We start from the raw sequence: 25,472 nt of genomic DNA, 5'->3' as shown, positions 1-25,472 counted from the left end.
GGCGGTCTGTCCATCCAGTATGCTGTGTTTATTATAAGTATTTGTATAATTATACCCTCAATAATTAGAGCCTCAATAGCTCAACGGTTAAGGCGCGGACTGAAGTCCGAAAGGTCGGCGGTTCAAACGCCACCCGTTGCACTATTGTCGTACCCTAGCACAAGCTTTATGCTTAGTTGGAGGGGAAGCGGGAATATTATTCATGATTAGAATGGCTATTCTTTGAAAAAAAATACTAATTATTATTATGCCTAGTACAGTACGCGGCCGAAAGTAATGTACATCGGCCTTTAGCATGACATTTCGGCTTTGTAGGGCGTTGTCTCTGATATGACGTTTTGTCGGTCTCAACGACAGACACAGTGCTCTACAAATCCGCTATCTCTTCTAGAGGTCTGTTACGCCCTGTATACTTAGACATAGTACAAATCCCACAAATTGCTAATGCGCGTGGCCGCCATTTTAGTGACGTCAGCACTAGAGTTAGACTGAAGTTTCGAGCTGATGGTATATTTTTTCTTCTGACGTCTTAATGACGTCATTTCGATGTTAAGTTAATGAGACATGTTCCAGCGCAATAGCAATTTGCGGGACTTTATACATTAATACAAGCTTCTGTCACCATTTCTAAGCTTCGGGAGTCAAGAGTAACGCATGAGAGTCTCAAAGACAATACGTTAAAGCAGTTATCGCCTGTAAGCTACTCTACACAAGTCCCAGGGCAGTGTGTCAACTATACCATAAAAGGCTGGCTGTAGACTAATCGACATTGTAACGACAAAAACGTACTATGTAAAAATTACATAAAAGGATCATCTTTTATGTAAGTATTAAAAAAGATTTGTCCTGAGTAAGGAATATTCATCTAACACACAGCTTATTATCTGTTGGCATAAATAAATACATGTAGCTACAGTTCTATAAATTACTAATTAAATGTTTATTTCTAAATAACTGGATGGGCAGGTAATATTTGTAGATTGTGAATACTAAATTCTGGTTAAATGTGTTCATTATTCCAAACAAAGTAACCAAATAAAGAAAACTATTGAGTCAATCTGAACAGAAACCAATTTTGTTTTGTGCGTGCGAAACCAAGTGAGTTTTTTGGAGAAATTTTGATATAGGTATACTATGCCTTTTATGATGTAGGCGCTCACTAAGAAAGGATTTTTGAAAATTGTACTTATTAAGGGATAGTGTTTCACGATTTTCGGGACTTCCTCCTCCAAGGTATTAAATAAAGTGTGGAAGTTTGTACAAAAGTCATATCTATGAAAATAATATTAGTACCTATTACTTAATATGCTTTCAGTTAAAAATTAAGAAATACATGTTTGAGGATTTGGGAATTCCTTTCTCTCAATAAAAAAATCCACTCTAGAGAAGCCGGGTTTGGTCAGCTATCATAAAACTGCTATTAGTTGAGTGAATAAAATCGTTTTGTTAGCAATCGGCCTTAGAGCCTATGCATAATATATTAAGATAGTAGCTGGAAGTAGCGGGATCGCAGCATTACCGCCGCTTGTGTGCTAATGACTATGATTAGTTTGTAATGTCATTGTGCTCTAATACGATACTTGATAGAAAGTTTATGTGCATAAATTAGCCTTAGGTAAAGTATGCAACCTTCGTGAAAAGATACGTATGGTATGCGAAAGGTCGAGATGGCAATCGGGGTGGGGATGACACCCTAGGGGGGTTACACTAGAGGTGTCAAATATGGTTGGATTTGTATTTCTCTATCTCTATATACTATAAAATAAAGTCGCTTCCCGCTGTCTGTATGTATGTATGTATGAACGCGTAGGTCTTTTAAACTACGCAACGGATTTTAATGCGGTTTTCACCAACAGATAGAGTGATTCAAGAGGAAGGTTTATAGCTATAGTTTAATTCTCAAAAAATTAGAGATCCCTAGAGAAATTGAAATAATGTGAATTAGGTCGGAAAAAAATCCTCTCATTTGAGAGTTTCCGAGGCAACACCTCAATGACACCACATTAGTATCTACATTGCACTCATGCGAAGCCGGGGCGGGTCGCTAGTATTATATAAAATTCAAAGTCCTGACTGACTTATATATCAACGCACAGCCTAAACTGCTAGTCCTAGAGACATGAAATTTGGAGAGTGTAGTCTTTGTAAAGAGTAGGTAGGTATCCATTAAGAAAAGATTTTTCGAAATTTCACCAGTGTGGGTTAAATCGGGATTTGAAATTTATGAAGTCCACGCGGACGAAGTCGCGGGTATAAGCTAGTAATATTATTATATTGTGTTACAGAAAAATATTAAATTTTTTTACGTTTTTTAAGACCTCTACCGCACACCCCAAAATCCCCCGCGCTAATCTAGATGCAGGATAGCGCGGGTGATGTGGGGGCGTCCCCTCGCCTCATACCCCGATTGCCATCTTCTCCTGTCGCGTACTTACCTACTTATAATTTTCAATAGGTAATTATTTTTTTACAAAGGTTGTAAGTACTTAATAGAGCAAGTATCATGATCAGCAACAACCCATCGCTGGCTCACTACTGAGCACGGGTGTCCTCTCAGAATGGGAAGGGTTTGGCCATAGTCTACCGTTAAACCCTCAACGATTTATTTTCTACGCGGCATCGTACCGGGAAGCAAAATTGTTTGAAGTCGCGTCTTTACTGATAGGGTACCTAGTAACTAGCCATATCAGTACCCGTAGTACAAGATTTTACGTCTCACCAAACGAAACCAAATTCGAGAGTCGAAATATTTACGCGTTACAGTAAAATGGACCTAAACAGCCTTGAATTGAAGTCAAATATTCAATGCCACTGATTTTAATTTCGCAATGTTTCCGCTTGGAGCGCTGGCTGTAGAAGTGTAGACAAACTTGAGCTTTAAAACAAGGCATTTAAGATCCAGTTTACTGTAACGCGGAAGTATTTCGACTCTCGAATTTGGTTTGGTTTGGTGAGACGTAAAATCTTGTACTACGGGTACCGAAGTCTTCCACGACGAAGGTAATTAATAAACTCAAAATACCCTCACCGGAAAATGAATCCCGATCCTCGCACTTATTTCACCACTGCGCCAGGGCGGTCGTCACTTTTTTTTATTTTTTTATTCAGATAGGTATAAGTTAACGCTTGACTGCAATCTCCGGTGGTAATTGACGATGCAGAGTTTTTAATAAGCCCATGCCCCTTTGGTTTCTATACATCATCGTACTGGAAGGCTAAATCGTTTGGCAGCACGGCTTTGCCGGAAGGGTGATAACTAGCTACAGCAGAAGCCTCCCACCAGACCTGACCAGAAATTTAGAAATTATAAAATTCCAAATCCCTGCCAGGAATCGAACCTGGGACTTCCCACTAATAAGACCACAGTGCTTACCACTGCGCCAGGGAGGTCGTCATCTAACTCAAGTAAGGAATAGTTGTAACTTGTCATAGAATGCAACGTATCTCATGCATCCCAGTCGTATCACGTCGCGAGTACGGCAATGCACGTGTTCTGTATACAGAATCCTCTCTTTTAAGGGTGCTCTCTATGGTCACTTTAAGTCGAGCGTGAAGGTCTCCATAGTAGAGATTAGACAAATGATTCGTGATTCGTGAAAACGAGCCCCCAGGCCCCACGGTCCCAAGGTCTCCACACAAAAAGGCACGAATACGAAGCTCCCGTCGAGGTTTTCATAGTTTGCGCCTTGGCCTGTTAGGCGCAATTTTACTATATTTATTGTTTTAAGGCATACATAAATGAGAGATTTCTCATACCTATAGGTCAGACCTATACGCCTAGAACAATAAATAATCGAATAATAGGCATAATACACTACTAAATCACTAAATAGTGATAAGGTCATTTTTTAAGTGTATCATGTATTTTCTCCGTAATTTTGCTAACTTTATTTTGAATAGTTAAAAATTAAGTCAAGAATAAGCGTATTTTGTTTTAATATTTCTATAGTAGGTAAATGAACTTTGTAAATCTATTTTAATTAAGGAATAATTAATAAAAGCTTTTTTTATTATTTTATTTTTTATTTATTTATGGAGGAACGCGTGAGAAGTGTTCCCTTAAGAACGGGCTTCCCTTCTGGGAATCTCTTTTTAGAGCAAGGTTTTTTAAAATGTTCCTAAAAGTAAAGCTTGGATGAAATTAGATCTTTTCAGTCACGTTCTAGCTTGAAAGAACTATTTGAACTGGAGAAATATAATCATCCTCATCATCATCAAACCATCGCCGGCACACTACTGAGCACGGGTCTCCTCTCTAGACTAGGCCATAGTAAAATGCAGATTGGCAGACTTCACATACCTTTGAGAACATTATGGAGAACTCCCAAAAGAGCAAATTTCAATTGCTTTTTATCACTCACATTATAATGAGCCTCAATAGCTCAACGGTTAAAGGTGCGGACTGAAATCCGAAAGGTCGCCGGTTCTAATCCCACCAGTTGTACTATTGTCGTAGCTACTCCTAGCACAAAGGGGAATGTTAGTCAAGGGCCATGGCTAATATTCTTTAAAAAAAACGGTTTTCTCACGATGTTTTTCTTTACAGCTAAAGCAAGTGATAGCTAGAACACATAAAGCTCTTGAAATGTAAAAATGTTATTAACAAGACTGAAATTTCCTTTTTCATTGAAAAAGTAAAACGTTCAGATCAAATCTCAGTTCAATCACTAGGTACACGTAAATCAAAAATAATTGATGTTTATGTTGCAAAACCAAGTTTTCTCATTAAACTTCGTTTAGGTAGCAAATTTTTTATGTACTTACCTATCTACTTGAATTTTTTTTTCCATGTCAGTATTACTAAAGTGAAAGTCATCATGATCAACCCATCGCCGGCTCACTACAGAGCACGGGTCTCCTCTCAGAGTGAGAAGGGTTTTGGCCATAGTCTACCACGCTGGCCAAGTGCGGATTGGTAGACTTCACACACCTTTGAGAACATTATGGAGAACTCTCAGGCATGCAGGTTTCCTCACGATGTTTTCCTTCACCGTTAAAGCAAGTGATATTTTACTTACTTAAAAACGCACATAACTTTGAAAAGTTAGAGGTGCGTGCCCGGGATCGAACCCCCGACCTGCGATTGGAAGGCGGACGTCCTAACCACTAGGCTACCCCAGCTACGTGCAAGTACTTATACTTATTCAAAAACTAGCTTATGCTTGCGACTTCGTCCGATGTGGACTACACCAAACCCCTTTTTTAACCCTGACTAAGTTGTTTACTAGAGAATGTTTAATTATAATTTACATATTTTATGCCATGCCATGTTGCACTTTAGTTCGTTGTTTTATAAAAATATCGAACATAGTATTAAGTTGCTCCATAATAATTATCATAACGAGCCGTTACAGTTGTTTTCTTCAATTGTGTAGTGTTCCAGCAGATGCAGCCTATCTAATTTTTATGTTAAAAGATTACTTATTGAATTTTAACGTAGAGATAACTCTTTACCAGCACAGGCAAAGACAATAAAAAATACTTTAAGGTTGGACTTTTTAATGCTGGATCGTTAGGAACACGACATGACGAGTTTGTGGCGGCTCTGGACAGTCTAGATATAGATATTTTAGCTATAAATGAAACATGGCTTCGGAAGGGGCAGGACGACCGGGCACCTGTCGTACCTGGTTACCGATTACGGCATATACCACGACCTGAAAGTGTACGCGGAGGTAGAGGCGGTGGAGTGGGCTTTTATATTCGACAAGGTGTGAGTGTGCGAGCTTATCAGCATCCTATTTCAAGCAACGTTGAACAAATGTGGCTAGGAACAACCGTCAATAAACGTCGTTTAATTATTGGAACTGCCTACAGGCCCCCGTGGCTTGACGTTAATGAATTCTTTGACGCTATTACACAATCAGTTACTTCGTTTAGTAACGCTGATTGTGTGATATTATTAGGCGATTTCAATATTAATTTATTAAAAAAAGATGACAATAAGACAAAATTGTTTCACGAATTCCTACACTGTACAAATCTAACACAGCTAGTAACTGAGCCAACGCACTTCACAGATCAAAGCAGCACACTTATTGATGTGATCTGTACGGACTCTCGTATACATGATGTTAAAGTTACTCACATACCAGAACTTGGAAATCATGCGATAGTTTCATCCACCCTCAGTTTAAAAAAGGATAAGGTCTCACCGCGCTGGATTACTATTAGACCCTTAAAAAATATAAATATCGATAATTTTAACAAAGACTTAAATAGCATATCGTGGAATTTTGTAAATAGTAATAATAATGTAAATGATATTGTGCTAGAATTTAATAGAATAATTTTAGATTTATTTAATTTGCATGCACCTTTACAAAAACTGATGCTGAAGGAACAACATCCATGGATTACTGACGTTGTAAAATTAATGATAAAACTCAGGAATAAAAGTCACGAACGGGCAAAGGCCACTGGGATTGAATCTCATAAAAAATATTATAAAGACATGAAGCTTCTAGTTAAACACGCATTGGAATCTGAAAAGAAAGCCTTTCATGAAACTTACATCAATGCTTATATTGATTCTCCAACTTTATTATGGCGAAATTTAAAAAAATCATCTTTGATAACGGACAAGAAAAAATCGAAAGAACTGCCAGCCATGTTAAATGACCCCAATATGATTAATAAACACTTTCTCGATGTACCAGGCGAAAAGGCGGTAGCGTTGTCGGACCTTTCCTATTTTGAATATCACCGGTATGGACATGGTCAGTTTACGCTGAAACCAGTGGATGAGATTACCGTTGCCAAGATTATTCGGAATCTGAAGTCAAATGCACAGGGTGTAGATGACATATCTCTTCAGATGCTCTTACTAACCTTACCACAGACATTACATGTTATCACTGCAATAGTTAATAAATCCTTATCTACGTCTACATTTCCTGATGTGTGGAAAGTAGCTAAAATAAAACCATTGCCAAAATGTAATAATCCCCTTAGTTTTAAAGACTTGAGGCCAATCAGTATCCTGCCCTGCATCTCAAAAATTTTAGAAAAGGTCGTGGCTCTGCAGTTAACAGAATACGCGGAAGAAAATAAGATAATACCAAGTTTCCAGTCAGGCTTTAGAAAAGGACACAGCACCACTACCGCTCTTGCAACCGTGGTAGATGACATCCTGACGGCACAAGATCAGGGTATGGGTACGTTGCTTGTTCTTTTAGATTTCTCAAGAGCTTTTGACTCTTTGAATACAACTCTTCTTCTTTCCAAGCTATCATATTACGGATTCGACAACCCAACTGTAAAATGGTTTGATAGCTACCTAAGCGATAGAGTGCAGTTTGTTGAAGTAATTAAAAATGATAGCACACTCTCAGTCTCAAATTTATCTCCTGTGATCAGAGGAGTTCCTCAAGGATCCATTCTTGGCCCCCTATTGTTTGCAATTTATACAGCTGACATTACAAATTGCATTAATCATTGCTTGTACCATCTTTATGCTGATGATACACAACTGTACATCTCTTTTGGTGACATAGACACAGCGGCAGCTGAATCCAAACTTAATTCCGACTTAGAGCAAATACATATGTGGTCAAAAAGGAACTGTTTAGTACTAAATCCTGGTAAGTCTCAATGTATGGTATTGGGTTCCAAAAGTGTTGTTGCTAAAATAAACTCGCTCAATCCTATAATAAAAATTAATAATAATATAATTGAAAAGGTACGAGAAGCTCGAAATTTGGGAGTAGTTTTTGACACCACACTACATTTCGAGACTCACATCCTTAACGCTGTCCGTAATAGCTTATATCGCCTAAAGTTGCTTTATAAAATGAGGCCCTATATTAGTGTAAAGCTAAGAATACGTTTGTGCGAATCACTTGTTCTGTCAAGGTTAAATTATGCTGACACGGTGTATGGACCTCGTCTCCTTAGTAGGACTAAAAAGATTATTCAGCGTGTTCAAAACGCCTGTGCTAGGTTTTGCTTCAATATTCCACCACGCTCACATGTCACTCCTTACATTAACGAAGTAAATCTCTTGAAGATGGAAGCACGTAGAAAGCTACATCTTGCCACGCTACTTTTTGGGGTACTTAAACACGGAATTCCAGAATACCTGCGTAAGAAACTAATGTGGTTTGGTGATAAGTCAGCACGCGTTACACGAAATTCCCACCTCTTTCTATCTACACCAAGGCATAGAACAGCGGCATTTAAGGGAAGCTTTAAATTTGCAGCTACTAAGTGCTGGAACGATCTACCACCGCCGTTAAAATCGTCAATATCTCTTGGAACTTTTAAAACTAAATTAAAAACTTATCTTCTTATACAACAAAAAATTACAAGTTAAAATTAATTACTTAATCATTTCATACTATTCGGATCAGCACCTATCGTTTCAGCACTTATGTCACATATTATATTGCACTTATTGTTTTTACAATCATCATTTATAATAATTCCGTTATACCTCTTCTCATATTTATTTTATTTATTTTTTTATTTTTTTATGTACGGTCTTAGTTTTCTTATATTGTTTGTCTTTTTTTTTTTTAGTTACTTGTTCAGACCTTAGTTTAGTTGTTTGCGTATTTTATTTTTATAATATACTGTACTAGGTAAATCGTCCGTGACTTCACTTGTTAAGGCTCCCACTGAAAACCAGCGCTGCAGCTTGCTGCAGCATGATGCTGAGTGGGAGACCTATATTTGGTCACACGTACTTGTATATATATAGGTATTATTTTTTATTATTATATTTTTTTGTTATTAGTTTAATTATGTAGATTAACTTAATTAGCTTTTAAGGTTTATTGTAGTAGGTATTGTGATCAAATAAAAGTTTTCTTTCTTTCTTTCTTTCTTTCTTTTTCACCCGCTTGGATTTTCAAAAACCCTTTCTTAGTGGATGCTTACGTCATTATCCGTATGCCAAACAGCCCGATCCGTTCAATAGTTTGAGCTGTGCGTTGATAGATCAGTCAGTCAGTTAGTCAGTCAGTCACCTTTACCTTTTATATATTTAGATAAATACAATAAAAATAAACTTTTTTAATAAACTCCTACCAATGAAATTCTACGGTCGGATATTTTTTTACTGACTAGAGTCCAACATTATGTGGTACGTAAAAATAAAGGTGCAGCCACACTATTACATGTTATGAAATTCAATCCTAATAATATTCAATCCTAATCATAATCCTATAATATTATAAATGTGAAAGTGTGGATGTTTGGATGTTTGGATGGCTGGACGTTTGTTACTCAATCACGCAAAAACTACTTTACGGATTTGACTGAAATTTGGCATGGAGATAGATTAAGACATATGCTACTTTTTATTCCGGAAAATCAAAGCGTTCCCGCTTGATTTTGAAAAACATAAATCTACGCGGCCAAAGTCGCGGGCATCAGCCATATTTGCTAAGTCTCTCTTGAGAACGCAGATGCAAACTCGTTCGTTAGTCCTTCATTCACGCCACAACGGAGTAACGGATCGTCCTGATTTTGCGATCATATTAGCTATAGTTAAAGACCTAGAAATTTTTTATTCCGGGAAATCAAACAGTTCCCATGGGGTTTTCATAAACCTAAATCCATGTGGACGAAATCACGAGCATCATCAAGTAATGTTATTTATTATTTTAATTTATCATCATCGATATAAATGACAAGGTATGGTCAAGCGAACATATTAATTTTTTCACGGTTTAGAAAGCAAATAAATCAGCGCCACCTCTTAGATACTAATGAACTACCCGTTTGAAATCCAGACGTCACTGAGGTTGCATTGGTGCATAATTAACATTTGTACGCACCAATGAGTAGATGCCATTTTATTTGTTCAATAACCCTTTAATAATTTGAAAATGACTAATTCTGACTGATGTTTTTATGGGTCCCCTGACCTGCAATAAAATGTTTTTTTTTTTTAAAATATATAAGTCAATGTTTATCATTTAGTATGGACTCACCTTTATTTCAAATTGGATTTTGCTGGTCGGTCGGATTCCCAAAAAAACTCAATTTGGGCTATTTCAGACATAGTAAGGATGAAAAAGTCGATTAAACGAACAAATTGACTATTAAGTATTATATTATTGAAGATATAGAATGGGAACCCGACCAACTGTTGTGATTCTTATCTTCATTTTACCGTAGTTCCGTAATTAGATTCTTTTTCTTTTTAGAGTCCCTTGCCTTATATATTTTTTGGGTTCCGTACCTCTAAAGGAAAAACGGAACCCTTATAGGATTGCTTGTCTGTCTGTCGGTCTGTCAAGAAACCTACAGGGTACTTCCCGTTGATCTAGAATCATGAAATTTGGCAGGTAGGTAGGTCTTATAGCAGACATTAGGGGAAAAATCTGAAAACCGTGAATTTGTGGTTACATCACACAAAAAAAATTAAATTGAGGTCATGAAATAAAAATTAGTATTTTCAATTTTCGAACTATGATAACTATATCAAGTGGGGTATTATATGAAAGGGCTTCATCTGTGCATTCTAAAACAGATTTTTATTTATTTTTATACATCATAGTTTTTGAATTATCGTGAAAAATGTTGAAAAAATACTGTAGTACCTACGGAATATAATACGTTGCGCGAGCCTGACTCGCACTTGGCCGGTTTTTTTGCATGGGTAATTTTTACATAGGGTAATTTTTATTCCGGAAAATCAAAGAGTTCCCACGGGATTTTTAAAAAACCTGATTCCACGTGTACGAAATCGCGGGCATCAGCTAGTCAAATATAAATAAGTCACCAACAATGTCATCTACTTACAACACCATATACCTAATAAAGTATTAACTCTTGAGAATCAATTTTTCATGGCTGTAACAGGAAAACTTTAGCGATTTCCAATGTCGCAGGAAATTGATGGGGCCGTTTTATTCCGTTAACCTCCTTAGGACTGATCGACCTAATAATTCGGGAAATTTAAAATTTGTGATAAGGGGCCAGAACCAATCAAAAAATTGCCAGTCAATGGAGATGTAGGTACTAATTCTATATCTATGAAGGATGCAGTATCCTTCATAGATCCCCAGTAGTAGTGGAAGTTTCATATATCCACTGTTATATGAAATAACAGTGGATTTTTTGGATTTTAAAATTAATTATAGTGTCAAAATGGTTACTACAGTCGTATTTTTCGTCATTTTGCACGATAAATCAAAAACTATGATTCATAAAAATAAATAAAAATCTGTTTTAGAATGCACAGGTGAAGCCCTTTCATATGATACACTTTGAAAATTGAAAACACTAACTATTAGTTCATGACAACAATTTAATTTTTTTTTTGTGTGATGTAACCACAAATTCACGGCTTTCAGATTTTTCCCCAAATGTCAGCTATAAGATCTACATACCTGCCAATTTTCATGATTCTAGATCAACGGGAAACCCTGTAGGTTTCTTGACAAACCGGCAGACAGACAGACAAAGGGAAAAATCGCTCAACGCGCTTTTGAGATGGGTAAGTTTTAAAATTGTTTTTCTATGTGAATAGCGCAAAATTATAGACTCGCTACCTCGCTATTAAAGAACAACAGACCATTTCTATCACCGTATTTAAAATTCTATGGAATTTTAAGGTTATCTAAAAAATTCCAAATTAGATTATTTTTATGGATCTCTATACTAACCAGAGAAGTCCAATTCGGAGTAATATTATTTTTATGTGCCGCAGTAAACGTCGGACCAAGTCTGAAACGCCGGACCTTCGGGGTTTTATTGAACTGTTTTATTAAAAACGTTATTTCAAAAGTTTTCTCATTAACTTGATTTTCCTTTGGGAACTCACTTGAGCGCACGACATCATTCTTTCGGTGTTGAAAAGTTTTAACATCGAGTTTCTTTATTACTTACTTAAAAATATTTTTAAACGCTTGCTACCTAATCCACTTTTATTTTTTGACGACTTCGTTCGCGTGGGTTTAGCTTTTCAATAATCCCGTGGGAACTCTTTGATTTTCAGAGACAAAAAGTAGCATATCACTCTCTAGGTCCTTAATCTATACCCATGCAAAAATCATGTCAATCCGTTGCCCTGTTGCGGCGTGATTGAAGGACAAGTACACTGTCGCATTTATACTTATTTAATAGAGAATATGATGTATTTAATCAGACGCCGCCGCCAAGACGAGCCAAACTAAAAGACAGGGCACTACGTACCTTTTCTCGAAGTTTCGTCGTATTTTCGAGTCATAGCTTCGGTCTTGATGATGGTAGAAAGCTGAAATTTTCAGGATAAGGTGTTCTCAGCAAACTTATTAAACGCACTAAGTATCAATTATCTAGCTTTTATGGTTTAGATTTATTGATACCTGAAATACGTTGATTTCCTGACTATGATCATCATAATTCATAGTAAAATAGGAGGTACCTAACTAAACAAGGTGTAAATGGCATTTAAGAGCACAATTTAATAACAAGTTTTTATTATAAAATTTCTTTGTTAAAAAGAATCTCAAAGAATTTCAAGCATAGTCTAGTCCATTGTAAAAGAGCGAATAGCTAAAAGTTTGCTTAGGAAATTGCACAATCACAAGATGATATCGCGTTGGAGACTCTTTTGTATGTATATTTGTAAGTTTGTTGTTTCGCTCCCCACAAACGACCAAACTTTGAATCACTTGCTAAAAACTTTAAAGTGAAACTCACTACGACAAACTGTTCCGACTTGTATCTCAAACAAAGAATAAATCATTTTATTATTTTAGCTTATGTGTTTTAGCTATTTTGACGAAATTCTAAAACTATTATCCGTGATTATTCATGCGCGAAGTACGGAAAAGAAGGTCGAAATTCCGTTTTGAAGTTTTAATTTTTTACTAGACGATGCTGCGACTTTGTCCGCGTGGATTTAGGATTTTAAAATCCCGTGAGAGCTCTTTGGTTTTCCGGGATAAAAGTAGACTTTGTCCTACCCCGGTATGCGAGATATCTCTGTACCAAATTTCGTCAAAATCGTTTGAACGGATAGGCCGTGAAAGGCTTGCATACAGACAGACAGACACACTTTCGCATTTATAATATTAGTATGGATTGTTGAGCTTAGGTGATGAAAATAAATTTAACAATGTAATTTTATAAAAGTTTTTAATAATACTCTTACATCTCTTTTTTTGTATCTAGATACAATATTTACAAAAACCTAAAATTATTTTTCCTACTTACAAACAAAAATATAAAGTTTACTTAAATATACAATTATTGCCACAAATTTTGTAACTGTCGATCTATTTGATACTAATCGATACAGTAAAATAGAGACGGCTTTAGGCAGTGTTGTTGCTGATTTGAGTAGGTATTGATTATTATAAAAAGCTTGGAGACATTAAATTTACAACTAATAAATACTATAACTATCACAAAGGCACACAAATATGATAAACTTGATAAAAGGGTACCAGAAGTGAGTTAAAAACTTTGTCAGAAAAGCAGGGCATTATAAGCTATTTTTGGATTGGTTTATTGGAATGTCCTCTCTTCTAAACTTGCGCGCAGACATAGTCACACGCGCAGAGCTTACCTAGAGGTTTAATCTTTATACTAACCTAACTAAAACATTAACCTGATCAGGGCACAAAATTACTATTACAACCAAAGAGTAAAAGACAAGAATGTTGCTGTGTTGTAGGCTGAAAGGCGGGTACACGGTCAACAAGAAGACAGCAGGGGTTTTTAGCCGGTAAGAGTCCGGCTCTACCTACGGGTGTCCATGAGGATTTTCCCCCTGCTGTATAAAAAAAAAAAAAAAACCAATGTATTAAAATAGCGACCTAAACACAAAAGCATTTAATAGTCGGTTGAGTCTAGCGTCGGAACTAGACTGGCTTAAAATTCATCAACCGCTCGTATTTATACTTTCGACACAAGATGTTGACGCGACGGAATCAGGTGACTTCTGTCAAAGATAATAAATTATAAGTGCGATAACATTGCTGATCTAAATGAGAAGAAAACTTTCGTATAGGCCTTGTATTGAATAATAACAATTCACTGTGGCATTATCAATATTTTCCCATTGGATATCAGTCATCTTCTATTGGGTTAAAACAGTAAGAGTAAACTGAATTCAGCTAATGCCTAACAACAATTTGAACACAATATAATAACCACGGTCTTGTTTCTGGAAATTATACTACCCACTTAATTCAAATTGAATGACGTTTTTTACCACCAAATATCAATGAAATCATATTTTGTGTACCTTTGGGAGAAGAATCTAAATACAAGCCAATAACCATAATTTAGACAATAATTTATACTAGACTACAACCCATAGAAAACATTATTAATTGTTTTGTAATTAATAAAGTAATAATTTAGGACGTAGGTACATAAAAATATTCCAACAGTTCCCAGATCGGTAATTTTTGATGTTGAGAATGTTTTTGAGCACATAGAAATAAACCATTGGAATAATATAAGGGATTATTTTTAATGAAAATATCAACTTGAAAAAAAATTAAATGTAAATAAAAATATATTGCTGAAATTATAAATTTGAGGTTCCGCAAAGTTCTTGCTAAATTATCGCATTGGCTTGTGACCGTAAATCTACATAAAAGTAATAATTATTATATTCACCAATAATGTTATAAAATTTACATTATATCACACGAACCCTTTCATTCGCAACCCTAGTACCAAACTTCGATGCAAGCTTTGTGACAACCAGGATTCTGCTGAGTGGCTGACGAAGATTTACAACGGGCCATTTTGAAATAATAGCTGCAGATCGTAATTACCTACTTCAAATTGGCTGAAAGTTTTCTGTTTGCGCTAAAATCCAGTTGTAGAAGATACCACAAATATAGACAATTGCGATGTGACCCATAGCTTTGATGCCTCCTGGTCAAAATACACTCTTATAACATAGGTATACACAACTATTGCAATTATTGGTTTGGTGCTAAGGGCATCTGATATCTAAGAATGATATTAGATATTAGACCAATAAATATAATAATATTCATTCTGGCCCGACTTACGTCGATAAGGTGGTTTAATTTAAAAATTATTTAATAGATAATGGATGGAATATAGAAAATGAGTATTCTAGAATTAAAATCAATCATGAAACTATGATAGGTTATTGTATTATAGATTGTGAATTAAATTTAAGAACAGTAATGTGACAATGCAAGTAAAGAGAAAAATATATTATGGGCATCAAAAACTAATGATCCACGAATACTAAAATCTTGCTGTTAAAGTTAACAACTGCATAACTTAAAAATGTATGAACAAGCATTTCGAATAGTGCAGTTGTCAAAAAATCTGATAGTCTGACAAAGTTGTGCTGAGCTTTTGAAATATCTAAAATTCGCAGTACAAATCAAAAATGTGTGCGCAAGCATTTTTTAGTTATGCAGTTCGTGACAAGGTAACCAATTTTCAAAAATCTGATAGTTTGATAAAATTGTGCTGAGCTCTTGAAAAATTATTTAACATTCTCGGTTCAAATACAATTGAGATTTTTAAAAAATTATGTGCAAAAAGCTAGAAGGTTATATTATAGTTAAATCAATAGATATTCACGATTATGGTACTTCTTCATAGTCTTATAGAAATCCACAAAATATAACAGTTCAAATAACCTTAGCCAAAGTAACATTAATAATAATAATTATTATTGATGGTCTTAACACGAATGTCAAGGGAGGATTAGATACTAAAAACTAGTCTAAGCTATCCTTATCTCCTAGCGGCAGGTGCCTGAGTGTGGTGCTGGCAACCTTCAACATTTTCTGGCCAATCGCAGACGTTCTCATTGTAGTTGAAGACCAGGTTCTGGGGACAGGGCATGTGATGTTTCCTCTCTCCTTCGCACATGTAGTACATGGTGCAGTCGGCTTTGTCGGGGTGGTAGGATATGTGGCCGTCTTCTTCCTCGCATGTTACTTCGTTGGCTGTGAAATAATGACAAATTGAAAAAAAAAAGTTTTTTTTTTCAAAATAATGAAGATAGACAATGCTACACATACGTAATCACAGAAGTGAGAAGAAGAAGTGTTCCAATTTTTTTTTGATAACCGAACACTAAATAGCACTGCAAGATATGAATGATGAAGACAACTAGAGGCATACAGGATATGTTGAAAAAATGCAATTAAGATCTGAGTCTGTTGTAGTTATTGGTATTGCATTGTGTTTAGGTAGTATAACAATAACGCTAAGTTTTTGCTAGGGTTCTGGTTACTGCATATGCTAGAATTAAAGGACACTTACGATCTTTAGTAGTATATTGTCCATTGGGGTTAGAAGATTCATAAGGTCCATCGTACTCCAGCTTGACCTTATAGTCACCCAGTTCTTGCTTCATGGCGGTGATGAGAGGGTATTTGCCAGTACCGCATGAGCCTCTGAAGTCGTCCATGTCCACTGACCATACCATGATGCCTCCGAAACCTTCTTCTTTGAGCCAGGTCATCTGTAAGTAAAACATTATTATTTTTAGGGTTCCGTACCTCAAAAGGAAAAACGGAACCCTTATAGGATCACTTTGTTGTCCGTCTGTCTGCCCGTTTGTCAAGAAACCTACAGGGTACTTCCCGTTGACCTAGAATCATGAAATTTGGAAGATAGGTAGATCTTATAGCTGGCTTTAGGGACAAAATCTGAAAACTGTAAATTTGTGGTCACATCACACAAAAAAAATTAAATTGTGGCCATAAACTAATAATTAGTATTTTCAATTTTCGAACTAAGATAACTATATCAAGTGGTGTATCATGTGAAAGGGCTTCACCTGTGGATTCTAAAACAGATTTTTATTTATTTTTATGAATCATAGTTTTTGATTTATCGTGCCAAATGTCGAAAAATATGACTGTAGTAACCCTTTTTGACCCGTGAGCGAGCCTGAGTCGTACTTGGCCGGTTTTTTTGAGATTAATAAGAGAGCACTTCTGCTGTATATGGGCGTGCGATGTGGGCGTTTTTTGTTTATCCACGATATATTAATAAAATGATTGCAGATCGGAAGGCTCAGACTATAATTTATCCTATCTATCCAGGCTTCAAAATTTTTGTAATGCAGCAAACAAAAGTGCTTTGAGTTCAGCAGAGCGAAATGGATATCGATTACTTGAGTAGTGATTAATTATTTTACTTTAAAGTTTTTTTTTTTTGGATAGGGCGAATTAAATTTGATTTGTCTCTTGGAGATTCAAAGGTATATAAGGCAGACTTGGATGAGGAATAGTGTTAGTACAATAGAGGGATTAAAAATACGAAATGTTTTAGCCAGTTTTATCTATCAAAGATCACTACCTATATCACTACCTATATTATAAATGCGAAAGTGTGTTTGTTTGTTGTAATAAACATTGGTTTGTTGGTTTGTCCTTCAATCACGTCGCAACGGAGCAACGGATCGACGTGAGTTTTTGCATGGGTATAGTTTAAGACCTTGAGAGTGACATAGGATACTTTTTATCCCGGAAAATCAAAGAGTTCCCACGGGATTTTTAAAACCTAAATCCACGCGTACGAAGTTGCGGGCATCACGTCACGTCAATCACGTCAATTTGTTGCACCGCGTCGACGTGATTGTAGGACAAACCAACAAACAAACACACTTTCGCATTTCTAATAAGGGTACTGTACTGATTGTTTACCTTAGTCTTCAGCGATCTTTCGTCATCGAATCCAACCCACTGGTCTCCTCTGTACGCGAAGGGCACCATTTGTTCGTTATCCCACACCAGTGTAGTGTTGTCCTCTCTGAGGAAGTCGCAGATTTCGTAGTAAGACATAAAACCGGCTTCGTTTGTGAATCGACCAGCTTTACCTGTAGAGTGAGATGAAATGTTACAAATTATTCATGGTTCACTGCCAGTTATAAAGAGATAAGGAATACAACTACGCTAACTATGGGCCTCATAAGAAAGCTCAGATTCACTCAGCGGGCGATGGAGAGAGCTATGCTTGGAGTTTCTCTACGTGATCAAATCAGAAATGAAGAGATCCGTAGGAGAACTAGAGTAACCGACATAGCTCAACGGGTTGCGAAGCTGAAGTGGCAATGGGCAGGGCACATAGTTCGTAGAACCGATAGACGTTGGGGTCCCAAGGTGCTGGAATGGCGACCTCGCACCGGAAGACGCAGCGTTGGAAGACCCCCCACTAGGTGGACGGACGACATCAGACGAGTCGCAGGGAGCCGCTGGATCCAGGCGGCGCAAGACCGTGGCGTGTGGAAGTCCCTACAAGAGACCTATGTCCAGCAGTGGACGTCTATTGGTTGATGATGATGATGATGATGAAGGAATACAACAAAGGAGATCGCCCGTGAACGGGCCCTCTTTTGTGGCGTCGTGTCAAAACTTAATTTTTTTTTTTTTTAAATGTGTTATTTTTTTACGATTATGTTTTATAACGACTTTTTTTCACTCTATTATTGAAAATATCCACAATTACAGTTAGAATCGTAGACATGCATTTATTTTGAAGAAGTATTAATTAAATATAACCTCAATAACAGCAATATAAAAAATAAGATTTCTTTATAACCTGGGTGAATAAATAGAAATCGTTTGCAGAATATAAAGAGTTAATTATTTGTCTACAAAATAAAATTAAAACCATGGTGACATAACAATTATATTAGGGGGGGGCCCAAAGCTCCTAAGAAAATGGGCAATCTCCTTTACTTTATTTATTAAGGTTGTAAACTCACCACCGCCAGAAGCAGGAGCGCCGATGTCGAACTGGGTCTCGTTGATGAGAGTGAAGGATCGTCCGTAGGTCGGCATACCGATCAGCAGTTTCTCTTTAGGAGCGCCTTGGCGTACCCACTCGCGAGCTGAATAATCCTGTAAGAGAAAAGATACTTTAAATAAAATATTATATAGGGAGTCGACTATGAAGTTTAATTATCTTTAATTTCAGGAGTTTTTTCCTATTGGAATATGCCACTCCGTAAGGCCTCACATATATTAATTACTTACTTACGTAATGCCTTCTTGTACAACTGTAACAGAGCCCCAGCCTGATCCGACAGAGGTTGTGATAGGGCGCTGTTACAGCCGCCAATCTGGCGAAGCATAGGAAATCGAGTAAATGCCTCCCATCTCTCCGCCTCGTTACGAACACATTCCATTAATAAGTGGTGTACGTCCTCGATAACAACTTATAAATCAATTCATCGGCTCAGAATTTGGACAAACTGTAAGGTTTTGTAAGCGAAAGTAGATCTTGTTATTTTATAACGTAGTACTTTAGAAAAAACTTTTCAGAAAAAAATTTAAAATGGAAGAAAAAAACTTTAATTTAAATCCAAAGTATCGGTAGGTACAAGCCTTAGTTAAAGTTTGTTCATAAAATATAAACTTAAGCTAACTTTGTTAAAAATTTAATCATAGTGTTTATGTTTACCACCTGCGAGAAACCTATTTCAATATTTCAAGTATAATATATCTGTTTCGGAAACACAATTTGTTTTTCCTGCAGAATTTACTGCTCAGTAAACTGCAGGCGCTGAGTAACAGAGAAAAACAACTAGGAAGCAACTGATAGAAAAACTTTAACGCGCAGAGCTATTAAAAACTATGGTGTTCCCACATTTGTATGGGTATACAAGGTAAAAGAAAAGTAAAGTAAAATATTCTTTACTGTACCCCAAAACCAAAACAATAGAAATATAACAAAGATGGAAGATGGATGGAATATATTTTTTTTTATGCTAAGTTTTTTCCACATGTAAATATTCCTTTTTCTACATATTGTATTCCTTTGCATAAAAAAATATTACAAAGATGTTTGCTACTAAAATAGGCAGCCTTATCGCTAAAATAGCGATCTCTTCCAGGCAATCTTATGGTAGAGGATAATAATTATTATAATAAAAATGAAAGAAAGCGGAAAGGGTGTTAATAAAATAAAGTAAATACACATGATGTACGAATGTGTATGTAATACAACAGAAAATAAGAGAGGAATAAATAGTAATTTTCTTTCAGGCAAGTTTAATAAGAACAATTTTTTTAAATAATTAAGTTCTTATTGTTGTTTATTTGGCAAAGTACCTGAGCCAGTACCTACTACCTTAGCGAAAAGAAAAGCTAACTGAAGCCTATAGAACAGTTTTTGACCCCATGTCGAGAGAAATGGTAAAAAAGAACTAAATTCGGAAACTTCTTACACTAAATGTGGTTCAACCCTAGCTTCGAAGTTCTTTTTTATAACAAAGTAAAGCAAAATTGTTCTTTACTTACCACGGTGAGTTTCTTCTGGTAACTGGTCGCACTCTCGAGGGGGAACAGGGGGCTGTTGTGGCCGACCTGCCGCTCCCACTGCCCGTGGAAGTCGTACGTCATCACGTTTATGTAGTCCTGGAAATTATGACGTCATTATATACTACAATCTGTGGTAATTTGTGACGAAGGCTGAAGTCCGGGTTTCGTGGCGCTCATTATCAGGTAAAGCTTATATACATATGCCCAATATAATAGCCGGACGGTTAAGACGTCAGCCTACAATTCGGGAGGTCCGGGTTTCGATCCCGGGCCCGCACCTCTAACTTTCCGGAGTTATTTGCGTTTTAAGCTATTAAGTATCAAGTGCTTTAACGTGGGAAAACATCGTGAGGAAACCTGCATGCCTGAGAGTTCTCCATAATGTTCTCAAAAGTGTGTGAAGTCTGCCAATCCGCACTTGGCCAGCGTGGTAGACTAGAGCTAAACCCTTCTCATTCTGAGAGATTCAATGGGTTGATGAAAATGATGAATCCCACCAAAAACATTTCATGTAAAGGTTGCCAAGACTCACAAGTTCATAATGCTTTCACTGTTAAAAAGTTATGAGATCTCTAGTAGAGCCAAGCCCCTAGCTGAGCTTCGATTTGTGCTGCATGGGGCTTGTCGCAAGTCCAAAGTATATAGCTCTTAAGTGCTCTTGACTGTATCACATTAATTATAATATTAAATGACAAATAACTCTTCTTATAAGCCCTGATTCTACAATTCCTACATCTTGGTAAAAAAAGTATGGCTTGGCCTTGGCTTGGAGAAGATAGGTACGTAGTGCCCCGTCCTTTAGTTTGGCTCGTCTTGGCGGGGGCACTGCCGTGCCACCTAATGGTGAGATAAAAATACATACCAAGTATTTAGAGATCTCAGGAACGTCGTATCCGGCGGCGATGGCTTCAAACGACGCTGGTACAGCAGCAGAGAGCAGCAGACGAGGTTGTCCGGATGTTTTGGCTTCACCTTCGAAGGCAAGGCGCAGTTCTTTGAGTAGAGAGACGAACGCCGCGCGGTCGTCGGCACCACTATTCAAATAAATAAATAAATTAGATTTAAGGCGATATACCAAAAGACATATTTCGGATGTTCAAAGAATCAAATTTATTTTTAATGTTATAAAAATTAAAGATATTCTTCAGTGAATTACGAGAGCCAAATGCACGATTGGCACAATTTGGCTCGATACAAAAAAAACTCTATGGACTGGACACTAATATAAAATCTAGATTATAGTATTAAGGTAACATTAATTTAGCATCAATAGTATTGTAACTTAGATAAGATAGTTAACTAAAGGCCTTCGTGTTCCAGCGTCGACACGAATGTCCTAATTAAATCATTTTCACAACCAAAAGGGAGTCTACTTTCAACCCCAGCTCCATAATGTCATACTTTTCACAATAATAATATTTTGCTCTACACTCTACAGAAACACCTTTAGATATTCCGAGATGGGAGAAACTTGTACACATTTTCCAGTAAAATACCTTTTACTAAAGAGATTCTAAAACCCAGAAGTATGCCCGTATTACTTACGGAGAAAGGTCCTTTGCCTTTATCTTTAGAGATTACGTCTTAACTTCTTGCGTCACTTAGCATTCTTAGTAGTTGAGTTTTCGTAACTTAGTTCCAGTAGCGTGATTTGCTCAGTGTTCAATGATGAACCTTAGTAGTAGGGGAGCCCAAAGGGGATTCTGGGATTTACTCGAGCGCGTCAGATTAAGACAAGGTAAGTTAATTAAATGTCCCTAACCGTGGGTACTCCCAGTCGATATCAAGGCCGTTGAACTGGTAGTCTCTGAGGAACTCGATGGCTTCGTATACGAACTGGTTCATACGGAACACGTTGGATGTCAGCTCTTTGAAGGGAGTGGAGCCGAACGCCCAGCCGCCGATGGCAAGTAGTACCTGAGAAAATGAACAATCTATATGTATAAAAGGAAAAGCTGACTGACTGACTGACTGTACTATCGTACAGGTAATAACACGTTTTAAATATTTTTTTAATATTTATGGCAGCCATTCTGAAATTTTTATTATATTTTGCTGTTATAGCGGCAATAGAAAAATACACTACACATTCTGCGAAATCTTCAACTTTTTATCTATTACGGTTCACCATATACAGCCCGCTGACAGACGGACGGACGGGCGGACGGACGGACGTACGGACAGCGGAGTCTTAGTAACAGGGTCCCATATTGGTACCATTCGGGTACGGAACCTTGGGAATAAAAAAGTACTATTTCTTGTACAATACCCTTCATGTGCGACTCCGACTAGACTATCACCACTCTATCATCATCATCATGATCAACCCATCACCGGCTCACTACAGAGCACGGGTCTCCTCTCAGAGTGAGAAGGGTTGAGTATATAATTAATATAACGAATACAAATGGAATGGTTCTTCTTTATGTCGGTCTGTCTGGCTTTCTAGTGATCGTTCAAATGTCTAATTACTTTGTCTGTGCTTAGTATCATCATCATCATTATCAACCAATAGACGTCCACTGCTGGACATAGGACTCTTGTAGGGACTTCCACACGCCACGGTCTTGCGTCGCCTTCCATCCTTCCATTCCAGCACCTTGGGACTCCAACGTCTATCGGTTGAACTATGTGCCCTGCCAATTGCCACTTCAGCTTCGCAACCCGTTGAGCTATGTCGGTTACTCTAGTTCTCCTATGGAACTCCTTATTTCTGGTTTGATCACGTAGAGAAACTCCGCACATAGCTCTCTCCATCGCCCGCTGAGTGACTCTGAGCTTTCTTATGAGGCCCATAGTTAGCGACCATGTCTCGGATCCATATGTCATCACCGGCAACACGCACTGTGCTTAGTATAGGAGAGGCATAATAAATATCGTGGTTTCCTAGTCTTACCTTCAAGTTAGGGTTTTTCTCCCTCAAAGCGACAACCTTATCATACATATCAGCGTCCTTTTCGTCACCTTCAGCTAGTTTATGGTCTTTAAGAGTGGCGAAGGCGTATATAACGTGGGTGCAGAGTGTGGGGTCTATGTTTTCTGGCGTGAACCGACCAGCGCTGGGCCTCTTCGCTGACCAGGAGGTCAGGTAGCAGAGGATGTAGGGGTCGCGTCCTATAATAAGATAAAAGGTTTTAGTTTTTTGATAATCTCTAGTGTATCCACATTTGTTCCATAGAACTTCATGTTATAAGTCCCGCAAAATGCTAATGCCCGTGGCCGCCATTTTAGTGACGTCAGCACTAGACTAAAGTTTCGAGCTGATGGTATATTTTTACTTAAATATAGTCAAATGATGTCATTTCGATGTTAATGAGACATGGTTCCAGCGCAATAGCAATTGGCGGGATTTATATCGGACAAAATGAGACAATTTTACAGTACGCTGCAGAAAGTAATGTACATCGACCTTTAGAATGAGATTTCGGCTTTGTAGAGTGTCGTCTCTGTCACTCATACATATGTGACATTTCGTCGGTCTTAAGGACAAATCAACACTGTTGTGTTGTGGGTGTGTCAACAAACATACAAATTAAAGAGTTCCCACGGGATTTTTAATAAACTTATATCCAAGCGGACGAAGTCGCGGGCATCCTCTAGCTGAAAATATATCTACAAAACATTATTTTCATTCGGTACTAACATCTCTTTAAGAGGGAATAAAACATGGTAGCACTTGTAAGGATAACACTTTATGTCAGATACCTGTATGCTTAGTACGAGATTTTATGTCTCACCAACGTTGATAGTATTCGAGTGTCGAAACACTTCAGCGTTATAGTAAACTGGATCTTTTTTGGCTTTAAAAAGCTCAAGTTTGTCTATACATCTACAGCCAGCGCTCCAAGCGGAAACGTTGCGAAATTAAAATCAGTGGCATTAAATTTTTTAAATTCAATTCAAGGCTCATTAGGTCCATTTACTTTGACGGTATTGTGTTTCGACTCTCGAATTCTTGCAGCGTTTGGTGAGACGTAAAATCTTATTCTAAGCGTACTGGTCCTAAACCTCGAGTCTCGTAAACTTTGTACCAAAATGTACCAAATACTTGAGAGCCTTCTTTACCCGCAAAAAGCCGGCCAAGTGGGAGGTGGACTCACGTACCGAGGGTTCCATATCTTGAAAGGGTACGTGTAATAATTTGTTGCTTAAATTATCTCCAACTACAAAATGTAGCTCATGGCAAAAATATTTTTTTTAATATGATTTATCTATTACTAGCTGATGCCGGCGACTTCGTCCGCGTGGATTTACATTTTTCAAAATCCCGCGGGAACTCTTTGATTTTCCGGGATAAAAAGTAGCCTATGTGGTTCCTGAGAAAAAGGATCTTGATAGACACAGGCAGAGAGACTTGTTTCACGTTTTGAAATACGGAATCCTAAAAAAATGCCAAAATGTGTGGCATAGATGTATTTTTTAAATGATTTTTATTTATTTACGGTCCAAGAGACCGTAGATTTTATGTAACTTCATACCACGCTTTTCTGAGAAAAAAGGGTATTGACAGAAACACAGACAGATTGACAACAAAGTTATCCTATAAGGGATAGTTTTTTCCTTTTAATATACGGAACCCTAAAAAAAAAGAAAGTTGCTCTACAAATTCATGGGTCTTAGTGTTCTGGCTGTTAAGGGCTTCAACTTGAAAGCACTCGATGTCTAAAACTTTCAGCAACTATGTCGCGAGCGGTCGTTGTTCGCAGCCATTCCTGGCAGTTGGGAAAACCTGAGCACCTCAAAGTGACCCTTGTAACACCCCTTTTTAAGATCGGTCGCTTTTAATGTCACGTACGTACGATGCTTAAGTTTTGACTATCAAAATATATAGCATAAATTGCCGTATTTTTTGATTACGTAGACTTAGAAGCCATATATTTTTTTTTTAATTTAAAAGGTCGTAGAAAGCACTTGATGTCTAAAAGTTTTAGTTACTATGTCTCGAGTTGTCGTTGTTCGCAGCCATTCTTGGCAGTTGGGAGTACCTGAGGACCTAAAAGTTACCTTTGTAACACCCCTTTTAAAGATCGGTCCCTTTTAGTGTCACGTACGTACGATGCTTAAGTTTTGAGTGTCAAAATATGTAGCATAAATAAATTGCCGTCTATTTGATTACGTTGACTTAGAAGCTATATTTTTTTTAATCCAAAAGGTCGTAGAAAGCACTCGATGTCTAAAACTTTTAGTAACTATGTCGCGAGTTGTCGTTGTTTGCAGCCATTCTTAACAGTTGGGAGTACCTGAGGACCT

General features: G+C 37.2%; 1 protein-coding gene across 1 annotated transcript in view; it reads right to left on the bottom strand.

The window, feature by feature from the left end:
• Positions 1 to 13,880: 13,880 nt before the first annotated feature.
• The window catches only part of Cht7 (chitinase 7), a 116,098-nt gene continuing 104,506 nt past the window's right edge, over positions 13,881 to 25,472 (bottom strand). The window contains exons 12-19 of the mRNA XM_034974472.2: positions 23,119 to 23,336; positions 21,985 to 22,139; positions 21,085 to 21,256; positions 20,202 to 20,318; positions 18,665 to 18,800; positions 17,604 to 17,776; positions 16,213 to 16,414; positions 13,881 to 15,893 (exon numbers count right to left, since the gene is read on the bottom strand). Of these exons, the coding sequence (XP_034830363.1) occupies positions 15,679 to 15,893; positions 16,213 to 16,414; positions 17,604 to 17,776; positions 18,665 to 18,800; positions 20,202 to 20,318; positions 21,085 to 21,256; positions 21,985 to 22,139; positions 23,119 to 23,336 (1,388 nt within the window). The 3' untranslated portion in view covers positions 13,881 to 15,678. The remainder of the gene's footprint in view (positions 15,894 to 16,212; positions 16,415 to 17,603; positions 17,777 to 18,664; positions 18,801 to 20,201; positions 20,319 to 21,084; positions 21,257 to 21,984; positions 22,140 to 23,118; positions 23,337 to 25,472) is intronic.

Source organism: Maniola hyperantus, chromosome 13, assembly GCF_902806685.2.
Source record: "Maniola hyperantus chromosome 13, iAphHyp1.2, whole genome shotgun sequence".
NCBI lineage: Eukaryota > Metazoa > Arthropoda > Insecta > Lepidoptera > Nymphalidae > Maniola > Maniola hyperantus.
Note: the sequence above shows the minus strand (reverse complement) of the source record. Positions and strands in the feature narration are given on the sequence as shown.